Below are 22,740 nucleotides of genomic sequence, written 5' to 3'. Positions count from 1 at the left end.
ACAGGAGTCCTTCGCCACCTTTTCTGCCCGCCTTTGGCTGAGACTCCAATTTGCATGCAAGCATCTCCAGTTGAAATTAGTAGTGTTCCTCCAAGGATTAGCAAGGAGAAAGAAAGGAAGGAGTGAGTTGTCAACAGAAGGAAACGACTAGGTTAAAACATCTTGTCCACCAGAAGATTTGATGAGCCTGATGGTTCTTTCCCAGAGCTTTTGGTTTCAGTCATGGGTGGGAGCGGATCACTGACAGCCCCCTGCGGGTTCTACCTGACCCAAGTGCTACGAATCAGGCAGTGAAAGCAGCTGAGTGGCTGGCAGCTGGCCCTTTGCTTGGCTTTGGGGTGGAAACCAGCTTAATGTGGACCGTTGGATTTCCTGCACTGCCCCATCCAGGGCTCTCGCAGAGCTCACGCACCCGAGAGCAGCTGCCAGATCTCCAACTGCCGGTCTCTCCAGAGCATGGGAAGTGGCACAGCAGGTTCCAGCCCTGGTCCTCCAGGTAGGATGGAGCCAGTCCACTGTCAGCACACAGTGTGCAGCAAGGTTTAGAAACGCCATCAGGGCAGGATAAACATCGACCAAGTAACTCCAGCTGAAGTGGCCAGGGGGTCTGCAGGCAGTGCTGGTCTGGGCTGAGGACCCCCAGCTCCTGCAGCTCTACAGAGCCATTCCCTGCTGGCATTCCACCCTGCCATCCTTAGCCAGGCTTTCCCAGCATTGCCAGCCATCCCTGCTCCCCCACCCCATTAATCTGTCAGGGCAGGTAGGCAGCCAGTCACTACCTAACGAGCCGGCGCTACGCGTACCTCTGTCCTGCTACACTTGTCCCTCTCCCTTCGGCACTGCTGCTGCTCCATCAAAAATGGAATACTTTGGTTTTGTATGGCAGAAACCAGGAACCTTTCCACACCACTGGAAATGTGTCAGGGCCCCGAAGGCACCAATAGTCCGTAACAGCCCTGCCCAGCCCTCCAAAGCATCCTCCATGGCCCAGAAACCCATTTCTGCCCCCCTGGCCACAGATCCATGCCCCCAGTGGTGCTGTGGGATGCCACCCTCCCCCCTCCAGCCGTGGGCCAGCAGACACGCTCCCTGTGGAAGAGCTGGGAGCGACCATGAAGGTATTAGAGAAAAACCAGGCTCCTGCTGTGCTGCAGAGCTCAGTTCCTCAGACAGTCGCTGGGTAGCAGCACAAAGAACCGAATTTCAGCTTTTCCTCCCTTGCTCAGGCGATGGACGGGACCAAGAGCAGGGCAGAAAGCCAAGTAGAGAACGCCACATCAGTAACAAGTGAAATCCAAGCTGTCTAGAGGAATTCCTGCGGGGACAAATGCCCCAACCCATCTCTCCTCTGAAACAGGAGCTGAGAAGCAGGTTAGATCCTGCTGCCAGCAGTGCTGCATTTGGGGAGGTCTCTGCTAGGAGCTGACAGATGACTGATCAGAGAAAATAAACCTTGCTTCTCACCACAGAGTCCACTGAAATAACGGTCCCTGCACACAGGGTGGGCAGCCGGGAGCCAGCACGTGCAGAACCTCACGGCTAGCCCCAGTCTTGCTGAGCTCAGCTCCAAAGTCACCCTGGTTCGCATTTGTCCTTGTGTCACCTTTCCCTCGGGTGCACCCTTGGTATCTTTTTTCTTCCAAGATGGTGATTTTTCCACCCCCCCTCTCTTCCATCCTTAACAACCAGTACAACATACAGAAGGAAAGGTGAACGAAGTTAAATTCAAATGCCAAAGGGGAAAGCTTAGAGGTTTTAAAACTGTTATGTAAGCACTTACTGGAAACTGGCACCAACAAGCCCCTATCTGCTCCAAGATACCCGAGCAGAGGTAAGCGTGACAGAGTGGAAAAGTCTCTTCCCTGCCAAAGTATTTGCTGGAGATGCGATAACAAGGTGCCACCGCAGAGCAGCGGGTAAGCGTTCTGAGTAGAACGGGGAACCGAGGAGGCATCCAGGTGGTGCAGGGCTCTGCCTTCGCCGGCTGCAGCTCCTCCACCAAAACTCATGCCCGCAGCCAGTGGGTAGAGCTGTGCTGGGCTCGCTGGGAAGGCAGCAAGCTCTTCTGTCCTCTTCCTTATCTGCTAACAGCGACAGCCTGTCTTGTCACTTCGTTTCTGTTGGGGGGCTGTAAGCTCCTTCCAGCTTTTCTGTGCACTTCTGGGGACAGCGTTAAATTCAGCACTCCAAATGCAGGGTTATAATCTGAACAGACATGGGAAACTCAAGTGCAACAGCTCCAATTTCTGTTTGTGCTGATAAACTTTCAATAATTTCTGTGAATTTGATTCATCCCTGTCATATTTCCTCCTAAGACACTAATACTGTGTTTTACAAATACTAATACACTCAGTGATTTGCAAACACAGTTGAGTTAGTACGGGAGATATGGAGTAAAATTTCCAATTGCACCATTTCCCTGTAAATCCTAAGGACATAAAGCAGCCTGTGTCCCACCCTTGAAAAAAGATGCTCTTATTTGCCTCTGAAACGAGAAGCAGCTGGGTTTCAGTAGCTAAGGAAGGATGGGGAAGCTGGGGCTGCTTCCATTTGCTCTCAAAGCTCACCTGCTTTTTGTCGCCTACCAAAGAAAATTCACCAGAAATGATTCAACAGACACAGAACACACACCAAGGCAGCAACCGCATCTTTAGGCGGACACAGGAACAAGCCTCCCCCTAAGCAGTCTACAAATTCAAAACAGTCTCAAGTAAAAATCGACCCCAAATCGCCTGAAGGACAGATCCAAGTCACGCTATCCTAACAAACAACCAAACTTGAAAGGAAGTTTATCTTAATGGCCTTTACTCGGCACGTATGAGTAGACAGGTTTGATGAGAGAAATGCTTTAACCACCCCAACGACATCTCGGTTCCTCTCTCCATGATACCATCAACCATGATTTCACGTCCAGGTTTAAAAAGACACCCGGCCCTTCGCGGCCCCCTTCATCTGCTTTGCCTTCTGCCCCGAGTCTGTCAGCACCAGACAAACTGGAGGAGCCTCCGGGGTGTTCAAAGGCCCATCTTGCTTTAGCACAAGCTGATACTATCTGTGTCAGCACGTGACACTCGTTTGATGTGAGGGTAAGGACACAGACGGACTCACCCACCCCACTGCTCGGGAGACTGCGGTCCTCTCTTTCTGTAGCACAACAGACCAAAAATCCCATCTACTGGCTTTGAAAATGTGGTCCCTTTGCTGTAGTTACAGCCCCCACTCTAAACCAAAATAATGAATGCAGTGCCAATACTGCCAAAAGACTGAAAACTACACTCACTCCTTCGTTATGAAAAATGGAGCCATTCCCTAAGTCCTAACGAGTGGCACCGGCCCAATATTGCTGAAATCAGGGTTATCACAGGTCTGTGCTCCCCAACAGCCTCAACCTGCTCCCACCAGAGCCGTCCCCTGGAACAACCTAGACAAGGCAAAAAGTCCCACTACAGATTTTCTTGTTTAATTACATTGTTTTTCCATATCTGCTTATATGGCCTCTGAGGTAATCTAAGCAATCTAATCCTGTTATTAATCTTCTTCCTTTACATTAAGTAGACCAAAAATAGTAATTTTGTCCCGATTTTGGATGCTGAAAAGACTTTTTTTCCATATGAAACATGGGTAACAAGGAGATCTCCTAACAGGAAAGTGGATGAAATGCTGCAGGATTGGAGTCCACCCACAAAACCCAGCTGGTAGAAGTGTAAATAGAAACCCTAAAGAGGGAGGAATAAAAGCAGCCAAAGGAATACCTACAGCAGAGCAGGGAACTGGAAACAGACCCCAGCACAAAAGCCATTCTGCTCTGCTGACTGAAGTGAGGTTACCAGCATCTGTTCCACATCAGGTCGGCAGGAATCAGGTCAGTCCTGCAGATGCCAATGTCTCTGTCTTCCAAGATACACTGGTTTTGTGGTTAGTTTCTAAAATAAGTTTGCTTTAAAAGAAAAAGAGAACCTAACCCTTCATCCTGGGTAACAGGGCAGAACCTGAGAGCACACAGTAAAGAGCCAGAGAGAGGCAACAGGTGCCTGGCACCCATCAGCTGCAGCAAAACAGCATCAGCACGTTGAAAGCCCACTCACGTGTAGGAATATTCTTGCTTCCATAGTTGTATTTTCAGGCATGAGGATGTCAGAATTGTGCTTAAGATTTTTCATTCTGGGGTGCTTACCTCATACTTGGTGGAGAATTAGTCAGGAAAGAGACTTGGAAAGCTAAAAAACCATGCACAATTCTTTAACGATTCAAGTGCTAGAAGCATCTGCTTGCCAAACAGAATCCTCAAATCTGTTCCGACTTGTACAGGGCATCAAGTCAGGTGTCGTATTTGCTAGGACTGTAAAAGACAGTTTTCACACACCTACTCCAAAGAGGAGTGGAATCTTAGGGATGAGCATGCCAAGACAGCAGTTCTTGTGTAAGTTCTCATACTTACACTGATCATTAAAGAAACGTTTTCCTGACAAAAAATGGCATTGAAGTTTTCAGATGAGCTATTCTGGGGTGGGTGGGGTTTGGGGATGATTCTTTATGCATGATGCAGCTTCTGTAAGTCCTAGAAGTTTGGAATGGTTTTGATTTTAGTGCTTGGAATTATACTAGCATGCCTGCGTGCAACCTCATACTTCAGTACCCTAAATACCAAGCAGATACAGAAAAAGCAGCACTGATCATCTATTAGGATTCAGGAGAAAAAAATGCAAAATGAAACATACCTTTCTGCTGCCAGTACTAACATCTGCCTTTCTTGGTTTACCAGAATTCGAGTAACAACCCTGCAAATCCAAATGCCTTGTAGGAGAGGAGCCACTTCTGTGTTTTGACCATGCGCTGAGACAGGTTTCTCAGATCAGCAGCGATGGTACCGAGAAGAAAGGCATTTTGCTCAGCAAGAACACACCGGCTTCACGTAGGCTCTTTATTAAAACAAAAAATCAGAAAATCTTGAGCAGACCACAGGCAGCAGTGTCTTCTATAAAAACCATTCTCCAAAGTACGTATCCTGCAAGCGCCCGAGCCAATCCCCCTCACAGGGTAAATTTCATTTACAAGACATACCATAGTATCCAGTTCTGCCTCCTGAAAGAAGCTTCTCTGAAGCCTGAATTGACAGCATGTGACATAAGCTCAGTATTCTCTTTTGTGACAATAACTTCTTTTCAGAAATTATTAACCTGGAGGCAGTTTTTACCCCTGCATTATCTATCTGAGCATCTCCATAATCTGAGGGAAATTAAGAACTAAGAGAAGAGTAAAATAAAAATAACCTGACATAGGCATGTGCAAAGAAGTTATTTAGTTATGGGAAAAATAACTAGTAGGTACGTGAGAAAGCAAAGTGCCTTTTTTTAAAAAAAAAAAAAAAAAAATCAGCTTCTTCAGGAGAATGCAGCTTAGTCCTCCCTGAATTCAGCTTAGTGATAAAAGGAGTTAAATAAAACTCCCAGGAGCTCCCAATTCCCTCCTTTGACATACACATTCTGCCTTATATTTATTTATGCCTACTGCCCTCAATCATCCAGTCTCTAAAATGCTTCTCCATCAAGCTTCTGGCTCGCCAGTCACCAACATTTACGGTGGGGATGATCTTCTGTGGCTTCAACCACTGAACAAAGCGCTTCATTTCCAGGTAACTGCTGTGTTCACTGTAAGGAATCCCTGAAACGAAACAAATCACAGCGATCTGTCAGTCTACTTAGCTTCCTGCCAAAATATTTCTGCAGGCCTTCCAGCTAAGAAACACTTTAGATTAGATTTCCAATATGAATTTTAAAAAACATTAAGTTTATAGCTAAGTTAAATTGAAAACCCAGATCTTCCTTCTGGAAAACTGACCTTAGCATTAAGTTACCATATCATTTATCAGTGCAAACTGAATGACACCAAGTTTTTGGTTAACTGAATGTTAAAATTTTGAAGAGATTCAATTCCACCCACCAGTAAGAACAGAGAGGAAGACCAACAGCCTATCAAATGAGGGAAGTACGGAATGGGATCTGGGCTCTGGAACTGACTGCACTGCCACCAGCATCAGCTGGGCCAAAATTTCACCCCTGAAGTCCCTACATATACCAGATAAAAGCCTTTATTTGCAAGAGGAGGACAGGAGTAAAACGTATGTAAAAATCTGCATTTTCAGCGTTCTCAATTACTCAGCTCACAGACCCCTCCTGCAGAGATCCATCTGCTCTGTTCCTCAACAGGTTGTCAGAAAACACACTCGTTCCAACAAACAGTAGGAGTTTCCAGAATAAAAGTATGAAAAGCATCCACACAAAACTAAACGCACTGAATCTTTACCACTCTCATACCATATATGGTGATCTTTCCTCTTGTCTGAGGTTTGATATCCACCAGAGAAAGGCACGAATCAGAGTAGGTCCACCCAGTAGGTTTGAAAGCCAGAATTTGATCAAAATTCTCAGAAAACTTATTCAAGTGATCTTGCAAGCCCTGTGAAAAAAATACAGCATATACTTAATCCCACTGAATTGCTCCTTAGTCTAAAGGCTGGAGATTTCACGACAGAGAAACTATTAAATTTTATTTTCATGATTTGATATGAACATTTTTGTTTTAAATACCATCCGCCTTGACATTACTAATGATAAATATTTCTATTCCAGAGCACCTTGCACCTCAGCATCTCAATTACTTCCTCTGAACAAGCATGTATTACCAGCTACACCTTACAGATGACAACAAATACGGCATAATCACACCTTCTAGGTCTTGCTCCCCAAGTCATTCATTCCCTCCTCTCAGCCGGAGGTCAGCACTCGTGGGGCTGAATGGTGATAAGAGACGGTGAAAGCCTGCTTCAGCACAAAGTCATCTGGTTAATCTGAAGTGCCACTGACATCAGCTTACGTCCAGAAGGGCTCAGAGTTCATTAAGTAAGCTACCCAAAAAATTGCAGCAAGCCAGTGCACGAGCCGAGTATTGCTCTGAGCACTAAACCACGTTTTTACATCTCTCCATTCACGGCAGGAAGGAAACCACCTCTCCTCTCTGTTCACTCTAAAAAAGCAAACTGGAAAACATTTCCAAGTTGGCCGTTAGGCTTTGATGTTGTTTAAACTAGACTGGGAAAAGGATGAGACGAAAGTATAAGGAATGTACAGTCCTATTCCTGGATAAAATGAAGTCAGTATTATTTCAATCCAAAAGTAGAAAATCAATTTCACATGTCCTATATAAAATCTTCAAGCCATGTTCCCCACTTGAACGCCCTACAAGATTACAGAACTCAAAATCAGAAACTCTGTATCAGCAGCAGGAAGAGGAATACAAAATAAAGACTGATTAAAAATGGTGGAGGAAGGGGGGTAGCCAAGCTGTGACAGAACACCAACTAACCTGCCAGATACTCAAAAATCATGAAGCTGGGAAGCAAAAGCTGCCTGTGACATGGGCACGTTCCACAGCACCTTCAGTACAATGTCCAGCAGCAATGTACAGAATCCATCAAACTAGGCACACAGAATCAAAAAACCCCACCACAACACACATGCCATTCAGCAACAGGAATTACAGCTGGCTGCCATGACTCATAATGCACTGCAAATGTTTAGTCCTCACTAGATCACAGATATAACTGTAGCAGTCTAATTCTTCTTCACACTTCATTTTAGGAAGATTAACACAGCTTAAGGTAATGACTCACATGTTTGTTCCCCTTGCTTTAATGAAATCTAAATACAGTATTCAAATACAACAACTATTATATAACCAATGCTAATCTGCTTTGGGATTTTGTTATAAATCAAGCATGCAACATTCACATTAAGGATACAATTTCAATCATAAAAAAATTTATTTGTGCATTTCAATCACATTTTTGAAAATCTCGCCTCACTGCTGATAAAAGACATTACTGAGCTAAGCAACATAAAAGAGGTGCATACATTGGAAGACCCCAGTTCTCTGGAAATCTTCCACAATATATTCAAGTGGCAGAAGCCTCAATTTTTGACCGTTATAAAAAAAAAAATCTTTGCAAAAGAAGCACGCGTGCGTTTTAGAAAAGATGGCCTCTTTCCACAAAATAAATGACGACAGCGGTTATTTATAACAAGTCCGCTTTAAATAAACATTCCCATTTCTTCTTTTATTGCTTTAGCCAACACTGTTCTAAACCTTCATCCTTTTAAAATGGAAAATACGTTTCACTGCTAAAGCAACCTCCTTCGATCACCAAGACAGTCTTACCTAGCTTGTCACCGAAGACAGCAGTACATGCAAACAGATTCCATAAGGCACGAGAAGGCTCAAACATGATTAAGTAGTTAATTTACAATCAGCCCTAACACCACTGAAACTCATCTGGCTTATTCAGGAACAGCCATTCATCAGTACACACAGCCATCCCTGCAGTGTACCGAGCAAAGCCAAGCACTGCAGTGAAGTACCACGTCTACCTCAAGTACACTTGCCATACGGCAGCAATTCGTGGTTTAGTTATCTATATATATTTCAATTTTAAAAATCACACTTATAAAACAATTACAAACTTAAAGATTTAAGCGTGCACATCTCAGCACAGACAGCTCAAGCATACAGGGGACACGCGCCTGTTGTGGATGCCCCATCCCTGGAAGTGTTCAAGGCCAGGCTGGATGAGGCTTTGAGCAACCTGGTCTAGTGGAAGGTGTCCCTGCCCATGGCAGGGGGGTAGGAACTAGGTGATCTTTAAGGCGCCTTCCAACCCAAACCATTCTGTGATTCTATGACACCTTATTGTCACAAGCCTTTGGCCAAGGGAAAGTCTAGGGCATGGCACATATTCTGAGGGTGCTGTGGGTTTACAAAAACCATCTTTCAACCTGTCAAAAACGACCCCATGCACTGACCCACCTGTTTCTCCTAGTGGATTTAACACAATTACGGTCGCTATTCATTTTTGCTGGCTTCAGTTGGAGGCAGAAGGTGCCAACATTAGTCTCTAACCTCTGGTAACTAGGGGAAAGACAGAGAGAGGTTTCTGTACTGTTCTAAGCACTCACAGCTTTTAGGTGAACGACGGTCTCTGCTGAATCAATACAGTGTTTATCAATCATACATGAACAGCTAAGCTACTTGTTCTCAAATAATCACACAGATGACTCCAAAGTGAAACAACCATATTTGATACTGCTCCTGAAAATCACCATGGAGAAAAGCAGATTTCAGACAGTCCCAGAACTGGAATTAGACAGCTGGACGTGCCACCAAAGGAAAAAAAATATTTGTAACAGCGACAGCAAAAATGCTTCTAAAATTCCTGAATACGCAAGCACAAAATATCATTTTTATTAAAAAAAATCCCTGATCACAGCAGAAAGCCTGTGAACAAGGATGCACTTGCAGGAGCATCTCTAAACGATGAACTGATCTCCTTTCTACTCAGGGTAGAAAGGAAAGGTGTGGGCATACCGTTAAGTCTTGGGAGCAGTCAGCTATGGAAACGTGGAAGCTTTCCCTGGGTGAGTACAGTGGTTATCAACAGTTAACCACAAACGAGGCTTCGGCTGTGGTAAGCAGATGTAGCTTATGCAGCAATTTTTGCTGTTCTTTCTCTAGAAACAGACCAGGGAAGTTTTTCAACAGTAAGAGGCAGAAGAATCATGCTCCAGTTCTCAAAACTAGTCAAGCCTGGAGCACAGACTGCTTTGGTTTATTTTCTATTACTGAAGAGCATAACAGGATAAAAAAAGGTACAAAACTGGGGCTTCAAGGAGATACTAGAATATACCATCAGGGTTTGGCTATTTGCACTCTACTAAACAGGCAACTGATGGACAAGATCACAGATGTACTCCATTTCCTAAATAAGGCCTGAATCTGAGCTTTTGACTGAGAATACTCCCCTAAGGATTTCATGGATCTGTAGGTTCACAGCTGAAGCTACACGAGCAGAAAATTAGCTCAAATTGAGAAGTAGGATTGTGGTTTTGAACAGGGATAGGGATCAAATAAAAGAGAAGAGGCAGGAGGGACCCAGAAGATAACGAAGACATTGGCATTTAGTGATGAGGATAACTAAAAAATTCTGCCTATCCCAGTAATAAACCAGTAATTCAGGACAAAATCTGTATAATCCAGCAGAAGACAAACATGCAACTAGACATGACGACATCAACATTTACATGGTCTGTAAAAACAGGATGATATCATTCATCATCCTTTAACCAGAACGAGATTACAAGTGCTGAGATAATTTATTCTTTAAAATATTGTCTTTTCTGAGGTCACGTTTCCTGATTTTGCTGGAGCAGCAATAACATAAATGGTCATATGAACTCCTCTTTAAGCATTTGACATTCTACACATTTCACTGATACTACATTCCACCTGGGCATTTACCTACCTACTGGCCTCAGGGGATGTTTAGCCTGCTGGAGATCACCTAGCATGCCTAACTTCCAGGGACACAAAACTGCTACTGAGACCACATTCCAACAGCATCACACATGAACTCAATGCTCCAGTGCAGAGGCTGTTATACCAGGACTCTTGTCCACTAGATCACCGTGCCTTTAATTTTTCCTGGCCCTTTCCAGGCACCTCTTCTGGCACGCTGTAGATTTGTCTAGAAACTCCTATTCCCAGAGATGAGACCCGGCACATAATACAACTTCGTCTCTCTGAGAAGTAAGGCTGTCTAGAAATCGTTGTGGTATAATCCCACCCTCTGCCTGGAAGCCTGGCTACGTGAGTAAGCCATACACGCGATCCTGCTGTCATGCGTCCCAGCCTAACAGCCCAAAAATCTGCAGAAGAAACTAAAATGTATTATGTTTAAGGCAACACAACACGTTAAAAATAAATCCATACACATCTCCATTACTCATTTTCTGCCCCACCATGGAAAAGATTATAGAATAACATTAAAACGTGAAGATATCAAGTTCTGCCTCCTGCAGCTCCTATCCAAGTCGTGTAGCCTCTTTTTCTCCTTTTTAGGTCAACTCTGACCTTGACTGGTCCTGCAGCTAAATACCATCTTGCTCTAAAGGATTTGCTTGAGATGGCACAGCAGGTCTGAAGCAAAACAGGAACAAGAATCCAAGTCTGTAAGGCATAAGTGACCACTGTTTTTCTTCCAGGTTACCTTTAATCTAGAACCTGCTGCTTTGCCTTAATGCTCTACTGTATTTTGTGGTCTATTTACTAAAACTTACCTTCCCCCCAGGAATTAGTCACCTTTCCTAACTAAGAAATTACTTTAATTTACCTTAAGACTAATTTGCATCATTAAACTTTGCATCATTTAACTTACCTTAAAATTAATTTGCATCATGGGAAGAACATGAACCATAGTACCATCCCAGTCCACACTGATGAGCGAGTTAACAGCTGCTGACTCCAAGCACTGCAGTGTTTTGTACTTGTCACGCGACATACTTGCTTTTGAGCCCAGAACTTCAGCAATTGCTTTAGGATTAAGTAGAAAAAAAAAAAATCAGATACAGACTATTACAAGAGTTAATTTTTTACTTGTTTTGAAGATACTGCTAATTATTGCACTGGATCTTTTTTACTATTGAAAAAAATCCACATTCAACAGAATACAGTGTTTCATATTCTACAATTAATAAGAACAATCTGTAATGGTTGTTAAAAAAGTCTGGCTCCTACGTTTTAGCACCAGAATTGTGTATGACAATTGGAAAGAGGAGCAGAATAGAAGTACATCAGTAAGTTCCAAGTTGTATTTCTTCGGTAAACCTACCGAGGGGAACTGGGATTTATTTCAAAGAAGGCAGAAACATGCAATTTCTGGCATATGCGATAAAGAGCCCATGTTAAAGACAGACTAAGTTTCTTTGAAAGTAAATCTTGTATTGATGACTTTAAATAGACTCAAAAGTACCAACAGTACACAGCTGCCTGCTCTAGAGTACAAATGTAGGCAATCATGTGGGTTCCTAATGCTGTAACTGAGTGAAGCATAACACACAAGATTTTCATTAAGTCAGAAAAGATTGTGTTTAGTTTGGGAATGTCTTATTCAAATTGTTTTCATTAAAACTGATTACTGTAAGTATTTAGGAAAATATGTAATATGAACCTAGAAGGAAGAACTGTTAGCAAAAAAGAAGTTGAAGAATAATTACATCCCTTCGCTGCTTCTTGACAGCACACGGTTAACAACATCAAAATTGTCATAAAAACCTCATTCATGTTTTTTTTAATTGCTATTAGCAATTTTCTCACCACAATCCCTTAAATAGGTTCATTCATTTAGCATCCAAATTTGCCTTCTGCATATCTGTGGAGTTATATACATGACAAAAAAGAATTTATGTCAGAAAGTTAAAACTTACTGATTAGAAAACTAAAAAACTAGCAGTAGCATTATTAAATGTATTTCTTTACACAATATCTGACCATCAAGACTAAGTGGACCTTTACATCTACAAGAAAAAGATTTTTTAACACTTAGATATTTCTTTAGGCATTTGATCCAGTAGGCTTCCTTTACATACCTAAAAAGACTTTCTCTTTTCCAATGGAATAGGTGCCACAGACAACTAGAGTGCGCGGGTTTAAAGTCACCGTCTCAAAGGCAGTATTGACAGCAAACTGGATAACCTCTTGCTGAGAAGGAAAAGTGTATTCAGGACTACAGTACCTGGGGTGTGGAAACAAGATAGACCACTGCATTACAGAAGATAGAAGACATCTGAATTTACCAAGAAGGCCCACAAAACTGCATGCATACAATAGCAAAGTATCAAAAAAGATGTTATCCTTCTATATAATTTCAGAAATCTATTTATTAGAAACCACTAAGGTGTCCAGATGAAATTGTTGCAATAAAATTTACACTTAGTATATCAGTGTTTCCTCTACAACTCTTCACTTGTCTGACACCGACACTCAATTCTGCAGCTTTTTCCTCTATAAATATCAAGGGCTCTTTCAAGCTAGATATTTGTATCACATACTAATTACATCCTTATGTCTATTTTTTGTCATGCATAGAAACCATAACATAAGGCATTATTCATTCACAGAAACATATGGAACAGAAATAAAAGGGTGCAGCTGGGCATTAGTCATCGTACACAGAAAAACAATTTTATATACATGAGTCAGAGAAAGGTCTAATGAAAACCTGGACAACTGACTTAACCATTTGGCATTCTTTCACTCTCAGAATTCCCCCACGCCCCTTTTCATAACACAGCGGAATCCACATAAGGCCACTGTTCCATGAACCTCTTGTTTAAGAGCTGAACACAATGGATGAATTTTGACACCCAGAATGTAATAACACTTATAATAAGGCCATTTTGGCAAATACTTTGACAACTTTTCCACCACCCACTTTTATTTTCTCTCATGTAACAGCATAACAGATGAACAAGTTAGATATCAGATATTTATTGAAAGTCCATGTCTTTTACATAACACTAGAGCTAACAAGAGTTAAAACAGTCATGTCATTTATACTTACATTCATTTGGTTCGTATAAAAGTCTTACTAAACTGAAAAGAGGCTTATATTAAAAAAAAAAATTAAACACAACCTACGTGGTATCAAGGTAGAGGGTGTGGACTGGCTGACCAACCAATGCAGGGTAGCGCTCCATGGAAGGATTTGCCCGGAAGTCTCCTGTGTGCAGGAAAACCGTTCCACTTGGTAGGTAGAAAAGGATCATTGTTGCACCTGGACAACTGAAACAACCAACCACCCCACACAAATTATGTTAGTTCTCTAAGCAGGATACACTGCCTTATGAGATATGACACCCTTCCGTAGCAGGAAGATGTGCAGAGCAGCTTTTTAAGTCACAGCTACTACACATCCTAATTTAGCCAGAAATTCACGATTTCTAAAGGAATTCTAAAGCTAACCTTAGGGCCATAGGCAATCTAGACATGACTTCTCAGCTGAGATGAAGGGAAATAAAAAACCACACCAACAGTAATCAAGCATTAACTGCCTTTTTGGGATGCTCCATCTTCTTCAGGACGTGACAAAGATGCTACCTCAATTGCAATCTGAGTTCCTATTACTTGATTTAAAGGGGAAATGGCACACCAAAGAGAAGCAGCATTCTTATTCAGAAGAAATAGAATTGCGTTATTAAAGATACATCTTCATTCTTGCAGCACTTACTGAAGCATTTCCTTTAAATTCTATTTGCAGATTTTAAACATTATCCTCCATCTAGAATTCCCTGGTTATAAACACAATTCTGTTATTGGCCACAGCAAATCCATTGCACCTTCTGCAGTTGCTCGCCAAAGCTGTCTGAAGGCCAAGTGCTCAGACTGGAAAACCAGAGTGGGACTGTTTCGGACATGAATCATCTGTAAAGGGTAAATGAAATCTCAAAATAGGAAAATGTGGCATGAATCAGAGCTAAAATGACAGAATTGGTGAACTCGCCAAAAAGCTGAACTTCGTACCTAAGGTTTATAAGCCTTTTAAATTGCAGCAGGAGATCAGAGAGACAAACAGGAAAAATGGGATGTGTCCAAACTATATAAGCAACAAGGCTTCCTTCATTCCCAGAAAGGGTTCTCAAAGGACTTCATGGAATCTTATCTCTCCAACTATAAACAAATCCTAAGATAAGTGATATTCAAACCAGCCGTGACACAGTGCTGTGTTTCAATATATACTTAAGGGAAAGGACTTTTCCTCTAGCCCATCACCAAATAAGGTACCAAGAGGCAGAACGGCAAGAGCACAGGGCGGGAAGTCAGGTGCTACTGAGCTTCAAATCCAGCATTTCCACACAGTGCCAGTGTAATGCGGGACAAAACATCTCACCCTTTACCGCTGAATCCAGTAGAAGCCTTGTTGCACATTTCAACAGTCTTTTTGTTAAAGTTCAATTTTAAAAATGTTGGCTAGGTTTTTTCTCTTCTGGGATCCAAGGTACCATATTTTTCTTCACTATCTTCAGTTGAAGCTACAGAAACCTAACTTATCTAATAACCAAATCTAGGCTGTTCCCAATTAGATACCAGAAACTACCACTAAAAAAAAAAAAATTATTCAACCTCTCAACAAGCTAAAAATGATGGAGCTGTGTGTGGTTAGCACTAAGTACTCATTACAACCAGAAAAAAGTAGAGTTAAGCCAAATTTATCAAAAAAGCCCAAGTTTAATTTTCGAAAATAATTTGCCTATTTTAAAAGCTAGCTACTTGAAAGAGATACAGGCTTCTACATTGCCTAATTCACTTCTGAAGTGAAAATGTGTGTTACTAAGCCAACTCAGGATTGTGAAATATTTTAACCCTTATTTTTTCAGATCAACTGAAACCTAAAAATCATGAAAACATAAATAGGTGTACAGATAAAGTATATCTTTAATATTCCATACATACAAACATTCCATAACAAATGCAATGATACATACTGATTGGCATCGAGCAACACCACTTTAATCCCATTCACTATGCATTCTGTGTCCATTGGCAGCACGTGGATGAACTGCTCTTTCACCCGAAGTTTGCTCTTCACCAGGTTGCCAGTTATCTGTAACAGGGAAAGGATTTAATATGGAATAGAAACAAATCCTAAATAAAGCCTTTGTTTATTTTAGAAACAAAGGCTCTCAAAGCCAGACTGGCTGGCTGAGAGAGAAACTATGAGATCCTGGGTATGATCAAAGCTTTCAGTAGCATTTCACCTCTCAAAAAGGAGACTGAAAAAAAGCTGTCTTAAAAAAGCAAACTTTTAAAAGCCTGTCAACAGTTTACGGATCGGAATGAGAGAGGAGGGAAACAAGGGGGAATAACATCTGTTACAGACTGCTAAGTCAGGAAGAGAAGGTGGGCAAAGCCTTCTTCAAACTGAAGAAATTTCCAGGTCACGGGTGCTGGATTTTATCATGGGCACTGCAGTCACCCTAACACCTACTGGAAGGGCAACACGGAACACAAGCATTCCAGGAGACTTCCAGAGTAAATCAGAAACGGATTTGTGATGCAGGTTCTGGATGGATTCATCAGGCAAGGTGCCCTACCACGTTATGGGTAAAGAAGAGCTGGTTGGACGTATGATAGCTAGTGGCAGTCTCAGCCATTCCGCAGGACAGGAGACACAGGACCAGGCTAAAGCAACTCCATGAAGAGTTGGCTTAAGTGGCATCTAATTTCTGACTTCCATCACTTGATTAGAGTAACAGAGAAGATGGAGGCAGATGTTTTTCCATGATGCTCACAAGAACAACAAGCTACAGTCTCAAGCTGCAAAAAGGGACATTTCAATCGTATGTTAGGAAAAAATTTCAGAGTGAGCTAGCACTGCAAGAGGTTGCGAGGAGACCTGGTGGAATCTGTCCTGTTCTCAAAATTTGACTGACAAAGGCTCTCTGCAGTCTAATCTAACTTTGAAGTTAGACCCACTTGCGCAGGAGATCGGACTATATGGCCTCCAGAGACCCTTTTAACCCTGAATTTTTTCATGGTATCTGGACAGGGAAGTTTCACTGACATCTTCGTCAGTTGAATCAGGGTAAGAAATTCTTACAAGGGAAACCCAGATTCCCCTATACATATGCACTGTGCCTAACGGACCCAAGCATGGAACCTCTCCTTCTCTTCACTTTCGCCCTATAAAAGTGATTATAGTTGCATATGGACTTGATAATAACTAGTAATCTTGGAAAACCTTACCTTATTACAGTAGATTGGAAACATGAAGTTTTTTGTTAGCCCACAATAGTGATCAGAGTGAAAATGAGTAAGGAAATAAGCCGTACAGCCTTCAATTTCTCCATACTGGAAGGCATCAACTGTAAAACCAGTTCCTACAGCAAAAAAAGAAGAGAAGCCAGTCAGTAAATATGCATAGTTCAGAACTAGTTTTTGACGGGATGTTCCTTTTGTTCTTTTTTTGTCTTTCTTCCAAATTAGAAGGTAATACAGTCACACTGTGTGCAGCTGAAGGAGCCACTTAAAGATGGGCATGGTTTGCATAAGAGTCAACAGTCACAAAAAAGATTTTCACTTATTAAAATAAAAATTTACAAAAGTGGCCACACACAAATACTTTCATAGGCCTCCCAAATATCTGCTGCTCAGCCACCACCCGACAGAGGGCAACTGGTTAAGCAAAAAAACCACATCTGCATCCAGCTGGTATTTTTGAAAGCTCACTTAGATTAAAATCTAATACCAACGTCTTAACACAAAACAGGCAACTGCAGCTTAACAAAATACATTTTGTGATCAAACTGAAATTTTTCAATTATTACATATTTAATATTCCTCTTAAATCATGCTACCATATAATCATCAAGAAATCTTTGAATATACCCACTGAGATGCAACGTGACTGATTTGCTGCTGCATGCTTTCAGGGAGGGGCTGTCTGCGTAAAGATCCTGTGTAAAGACAGCTGTGCAGAAGACAGCCCTCTTCTCTGCAAATGCAGTTTTTTAAAAACACAACATACTGACCAACGGTTATTTCACATTGGGTTATACTTCCTTAAAGACACCAAATAACACACAGAACTAATTCATCTGGTGGCACTCAAATCTTTTTCATTTTATGTTACACAAATTTCCCAGAAATAGTTCTACTTACTTGAGGCCAGAACTTCAAGTATCTGCAACACCAAAAAAAACCATAGCAGTCTGCTAATTAATCACAAACCAAAAAATCCCCAAGTGTTTGAGAGGTACCAGCCTCAAAACCAGGAGGCTGATTTATACCAGGCCATGGGGATAAATACTTATCATTAGCAACACAGGGAACAGTCAAATATACTTCAAAAGTAGTAACAAAATTCAGAACAAAGATATTTTAGATAATAACAAAACAACTTTAAAATGGCATTGAAGGCACAGGAGTCTGCTCTTCAAATTTATGATATATTAAAAATTCTCTAAGCCTATGAAACCTATAATATTGGTATAAACCCACAATGACTTACAGGTCAGCCTTCAAGCAGAGACTTGGCACTTAGGATCACCAATAAATCTCTGTCTGGCTTCCTCAAGTATCTCCCTATGACAGTCCTTCAGCGGTAAACAGAACTGTGAGGATTTGAAGCTTTTTAAGCCACTGATCCATCATCCTGTATTTTATGTCATTGCTTGAAGAGATTCTGAGAAGTTCTTGGCTGTTTCCTTAGCTAAATTCTTCAGCTTGGTTTTCATTTGTTTTCACAGTGGTATAGTTCATATTTCTAATACTCATGAATTTCAAATACAAAATTAAACTCCGTTTTTTTAACTTAGTGTGAGGAAACAATTGTGATTGACAGCCCTACTTTTAGGCACAACTGAAGCAATGTTAAAGATTAAATTCAGGAATTAGAAATCAATATTAATATGGGATATATTAAAAAATAATTTAATAACATAGCTCCATCTCTCAATACTGCTTATTTCTACTCTGTCAAAACCATGCAAAAGTCAGCCCTTGAAATAATTTTCCTGAGATAACTATTTCACTGTGCTTCACTGATGAAGCCATTCCTGGCTTCAGTTCTGCAATCACATTCTGCTGGAGATTTGCACCTACATTAGGTTTTATCAACTTAGATGGAGGAAAGAAAATTCATGATTAGTTGCAGTCTAAATCATTATAAAGAGTGAAGTATACTGAAGCCTAAAATTAGGAAAAATAATGCAACACAAGCCAAAATTAGTTATACTCTGCAAAAAGCAAGAGTTCTCTCTCACCTGGTATTTTCTTGTAGAAAGGGCAGTGTTTTTTTCTTGTTCCTTCACCTGTAGTAGGTAATTCTTTAAATTTTTTTCTCCACCTTCGCTGGCTACCAGAAGCTACATCTGCAGAGGCACCATTTTTACTTGAACTTTCTGTAACTACTTCTGCATCTTCCACAGAGCTTTCAGCTTTCCTTTTTTGCTGTCTAGGCCTCTTTTCATTGGGAGTTACCAAACCTGATACCTTCTTTCTCTCACTCAAACAAGTCTCTCCCTTGCTTTCCTCTTTTATTTTGGGTTTTAACCCAAAGAAAACACCAATGTCCATTTGTTTGAGTTCTTTGGCAGAACTGGACTTGGCATTCATACTTGCTAAAGAAAGAGATGATGCTGGTTTAGAGATGGGGCTGGGAAAGCACAGAGCAGCTGTATTAAGATTTCCTTCTTTCTCCACTTCTGACTGCAAATTCCCCTGGTGAACTGTTTTTCCAACATCATTGACATCCATTTTATCAGTATTAGTTAAAATGTTACTTGGGTCCCTCAAAACACTACTTTTCTGTATCAGAAGAGACCGAGCACCTTCTCTGACTAGCAGCGATGACGTCTCAGTAAAACTCACATACGAAGAATCCAAAGCACAAGCACTAGTATCTTCTGAGACTACACTACCTGCTTTAGCAGCAGAGGAAATAAATTCTGGCTCTTCAAGCTCCTTGCAATTAAAAGGTAAAGAGGATCCACTGGCTAGTGCCTCTTGCTGATGCTGATTATCTACACATGCTGAATTACAGAGCTTGCCGTTCATGTGACTCTGAGAAACAGTTTTTATGCTGTGATCTAGATGAGTCAATGTATTTACTTCCTCACTGTAGGTTTTTTTAATTATGGAATTTCCCATTTTGGTATCCTCATACTGAGGCTTCCCCTGTAAAAGTCCATCATATGTTCTAAACACCACAGAATTAGATTTTTCATCCTCTAAGTTCTGAACTTTGAATAATTTGCTCTGTGATATTTTTATTTTCTTCTCCTCTTCCTCAGTTTCCTCTTCACTTTCCTCAAAAGTACTTAGTGGAGAATAAGAAATTTCACAGTCACTGAAGTCAGCTTTTGACTGTAGTAGACTTGGCTGACTTGTATCCTGACTACACAGCTCTTCTCCTGCTCCACTTTGAGATGATGCACAGTCATAAAATTCAAATCTACAACTATTATCTGTGTCCTGCGTAAGCTGACAAGTCTGTTGAGGCTTTTGAGTATCTGCAAAAGAGGAAGTACTTTCACTGTTTTCTTTTAGAGACTTCGTTTGCGGTGAACTCTGTACCATCAATGTCCCAAATGATGACTGTGCGCCTTTTACATTATTTTTATTCTGTGAAATGTCCTGTACGTGACTTGGGAAACAGCTGGACTTTGCCGCAGTAGAATATGTCATCTTCCTCTCCAAAGTGCTTGATGAAGAGTTTACAAGGTAATCTCCTGCCCTGCTTGCCGCAAGGAGAAAATGGCTATAGCGCTTGTAGTGGGATGGTATGCTGGACGCGCACAGTAAACCATCAGGACACTCTATGGAAACAGTTAAACAGAGAAGCAATGTAATATATTTGCAAGTATAGTTGGCACAACTATTAAACATTACACATGACACAAAACTTAAAAGCTTTTTCTTATAAATGCAGCTGTTGGAGGACAGAAGGCACAAGTAAAAAGTAATTTTCAAGCTGCCAAGACCTCCTACCCTAAGCTGGCTAAAAATGAGAATGCTTTCAACCTAAACCCAAACAGGTGCTGCTAATACAGCCCTATACGCCAATTAACACAGCCTAACAAGAGTACTTAACCCAGTTTCAGTAGTGTGCTAATGTAACCGTTCGACTTCTAGAGTAGAACTGTTTTATAGGCAAGCAATGAGCTCAGAGCACCAGAAAAGGCCAGTAGACATGTTTCAAAACAACCTGAATCTAGGTTCTGAATTAACCTGAAATTCCATTCCACAGAATCTTTAGGTTGGAAAAGACATTTAAGATCATCAAGTCCAACCATTAACCTAACATTGCTAATACAACCACTAAACCATGTCCCTAAGCACCACACCTACATGTCTCTTAAATACCTCAAGGGATGGCGACTCTATTTCAAAGTGTTTGCTGGATTATACATTAAATTAAAAAAAAAAAAACCACTAATGAATTCACTTAATTGAAAAAAGTATTCAGGATTCAGATACCAGCAAAAAAGCTGTGGCTGTTCTCTAAGCCTTTTTGTGTTGAGAGTTTACTAGCCTAATTTAAGGTGAATGCATAAATCAGAAGGATTTTTCATCTATTAATTATGGGAGTAAAAGATGGATATGAGGTGTTCACACATCTGCCTTAAGTTAAAACCACTGCCAAAATCAGGATTAAAGAGCTCGCATTTCATTGTTCTGGAGAAGAAACTTCAAGGAAAGTGACAAAGAAATAAAAAGGAAAGTGACTGTGTTACTTTAACAGCCTTTACTCTCGTTTCCAGACTGTATGCTTTTTGTTTCTCAAAAGTTAGGTGATGTATTTGAAACATATGTTGGATACCTGAATCTGTTCAGACATGGTATTTCTGCACATGAAATTACAAATTGGAATGTGTCAGTTGTATTACTCTCATACAGAACTCAAAACTGTGTTGTCCTATGATACAGGAATTTTCATGTATAATTCTGATTAAAACATTTCAAGTACATTGGCCTCGCAGGCTGATTTCAGCTTCCAACTGTCCACAGACAACTGGACAAGTCACACAGCAACATGGATAAAGGTTACACCTATGGAGGAAGAAATTTGGTGTCAAAGTAGCAGCCTCTTAAGTAAAGGAGGAGGTTTTTTTGCTGGCACAGATTCAGTAATTGAAACAGTTTCCATTATTTTAAAATGTTTAATATGCAACTTTAATTTCTTCAATAAACTACTAAAACTGGTGTTTGATAAATAACTATGAATCTTTATGGCCACTCCACAATGCTTTGAGATCAGATTCTGATGTAGTATTCTCACATCAGATTTCCATATTCTCCACAAAGAACCAAAAATCTCATACAAAAATAATAATGGTAAGGTATTAATAATAACATTCTGAAAATCATACCACCTACCATCTCGATTTTGAACTAATTTGAAACCCAAGGTTTACAGCAACATTATGTGAGAAGCCTTTAACTTTCTCTGAAGGCTTTTTTTTTTTACTCTATTCATACCTTTTTCAATGGATCCTGGAGTATCCAAACATTCAGCAACATGCCACCGAGGTGTCTGGACCAATAGCAAAGCGAAAGGCATCTGGCAGCTCGGGCAGTATCCATCATACACGGGCTTCGCATTTGGGGAGCTGTGTTCCGTCAAGCTACTCGCGCTTTCCTGGGAGTGCACGCTACTGTCATCTTTACACTGATCTACATCCTGATTTGGCCTTGATCTCTGCTCAGCTTTTTGAAGTGCATCATTTTTTTCTACGGTTGTTTTAGTTCTATTTCTCTTTCTTTTTGGCCTGCACTTGCCATCACTCACTTTCTGCACAGATGTCGAGATGCTCTCTGAATGTCTCTGACGCTTTTGCTTCCGAATGGATTTGTACTCCCAAATGTCCTCTTCCAATAAAGTATCTTCAGACATGGCAACACATGAAATATTCTCCTTGCTTTTAAGCAACAGTCCACAAATCTATCTTTCCTTCCACTAATATGTTTTCGCTTCCCTCCCTCCTTCGCTCTCTGAAGAAAAGCACCTGAACTCCATTTTAAAAAAGCAACACTGGGCCACAAACCAAACAGCAGCCCGTGATGGGGCAGAAGCATGGTTGATCCTATCCTAAAAATAATTTAATGGGCATCTCTTCGAGTATTTGTCATTACTCCTGTTAAACAAACCCTGAGTCTGTAAGAAGCAGTAAGACTTGCAGCGCGAGCCATTTCCTTCAGCTATCCTTGCAAGCACCTAACCCGGCCTCGGAAGGTGAAACCCAGCTGGCCCCGCTCCCAGACTGCGACCTCGCTGCCCCGAAGCGGGAAGATTTTAAAAGAAAACGACAAAATCATCTATGGGATCGCTGCCGGGAGTCACCGCACAGCGATGGC

The 22,740-nt window shown here is 41.2% G+C and overlaps 1 protein-coding gene across 1 annotated transcript; it reads right to left on the bottom strand.

Annotated features, from left to right (window-relative positions):
- Positions 1-5,461: 5,461 nt before the first annotated feature.
- Positions 5,462-22,279, bottom strand: DCLRE1A (DNA cross-link repair 1A). Its single transcript, XM_010152869.1, has 9 exons — positions 21,865-22,279; positions 18,648-20,201; positions 16,630-16,763; positions 15,369-15,487; positions 13,525-13,668; positions 12,474-12,619; positions 11,264-11,418; positions 6,315-6,456; positions 5,462-5,661 (listed from the first exon to the last, which is right to left on the bottom strand). Exons 1-9 carry the CDS (start codon positions 22,277-22,279, stop codon positions 5,495-5,497), a joined length of 2,976 nt encoding a protein of 991 aa, XP_010151171.1. The 3' UTR covers positions 5,462-5,494.
- Positions 22,280-22,740: the final 461 nt, after the last annotated feature.

Source organism: Eurypyga helias, unplaced genomic scaffold (genome assembly GCF_000690775.1).
Source record: "Eurypyga helias isolate BGI_N326 unplaced genomic scaffold, ASM69077v1 scaffold38515, whole genome shotgun sequence".
NCBI classification, from domain to species: domain Eukaryota; kingdom Metazoa; phylum Chordata; class Aves; order Eurypygiformes; family Eurypygidae; genus Eurypyga; species Eurypyga helias.
This window is presented reverse-complemented; position numbering and strand designations above follow the sequence as displayed.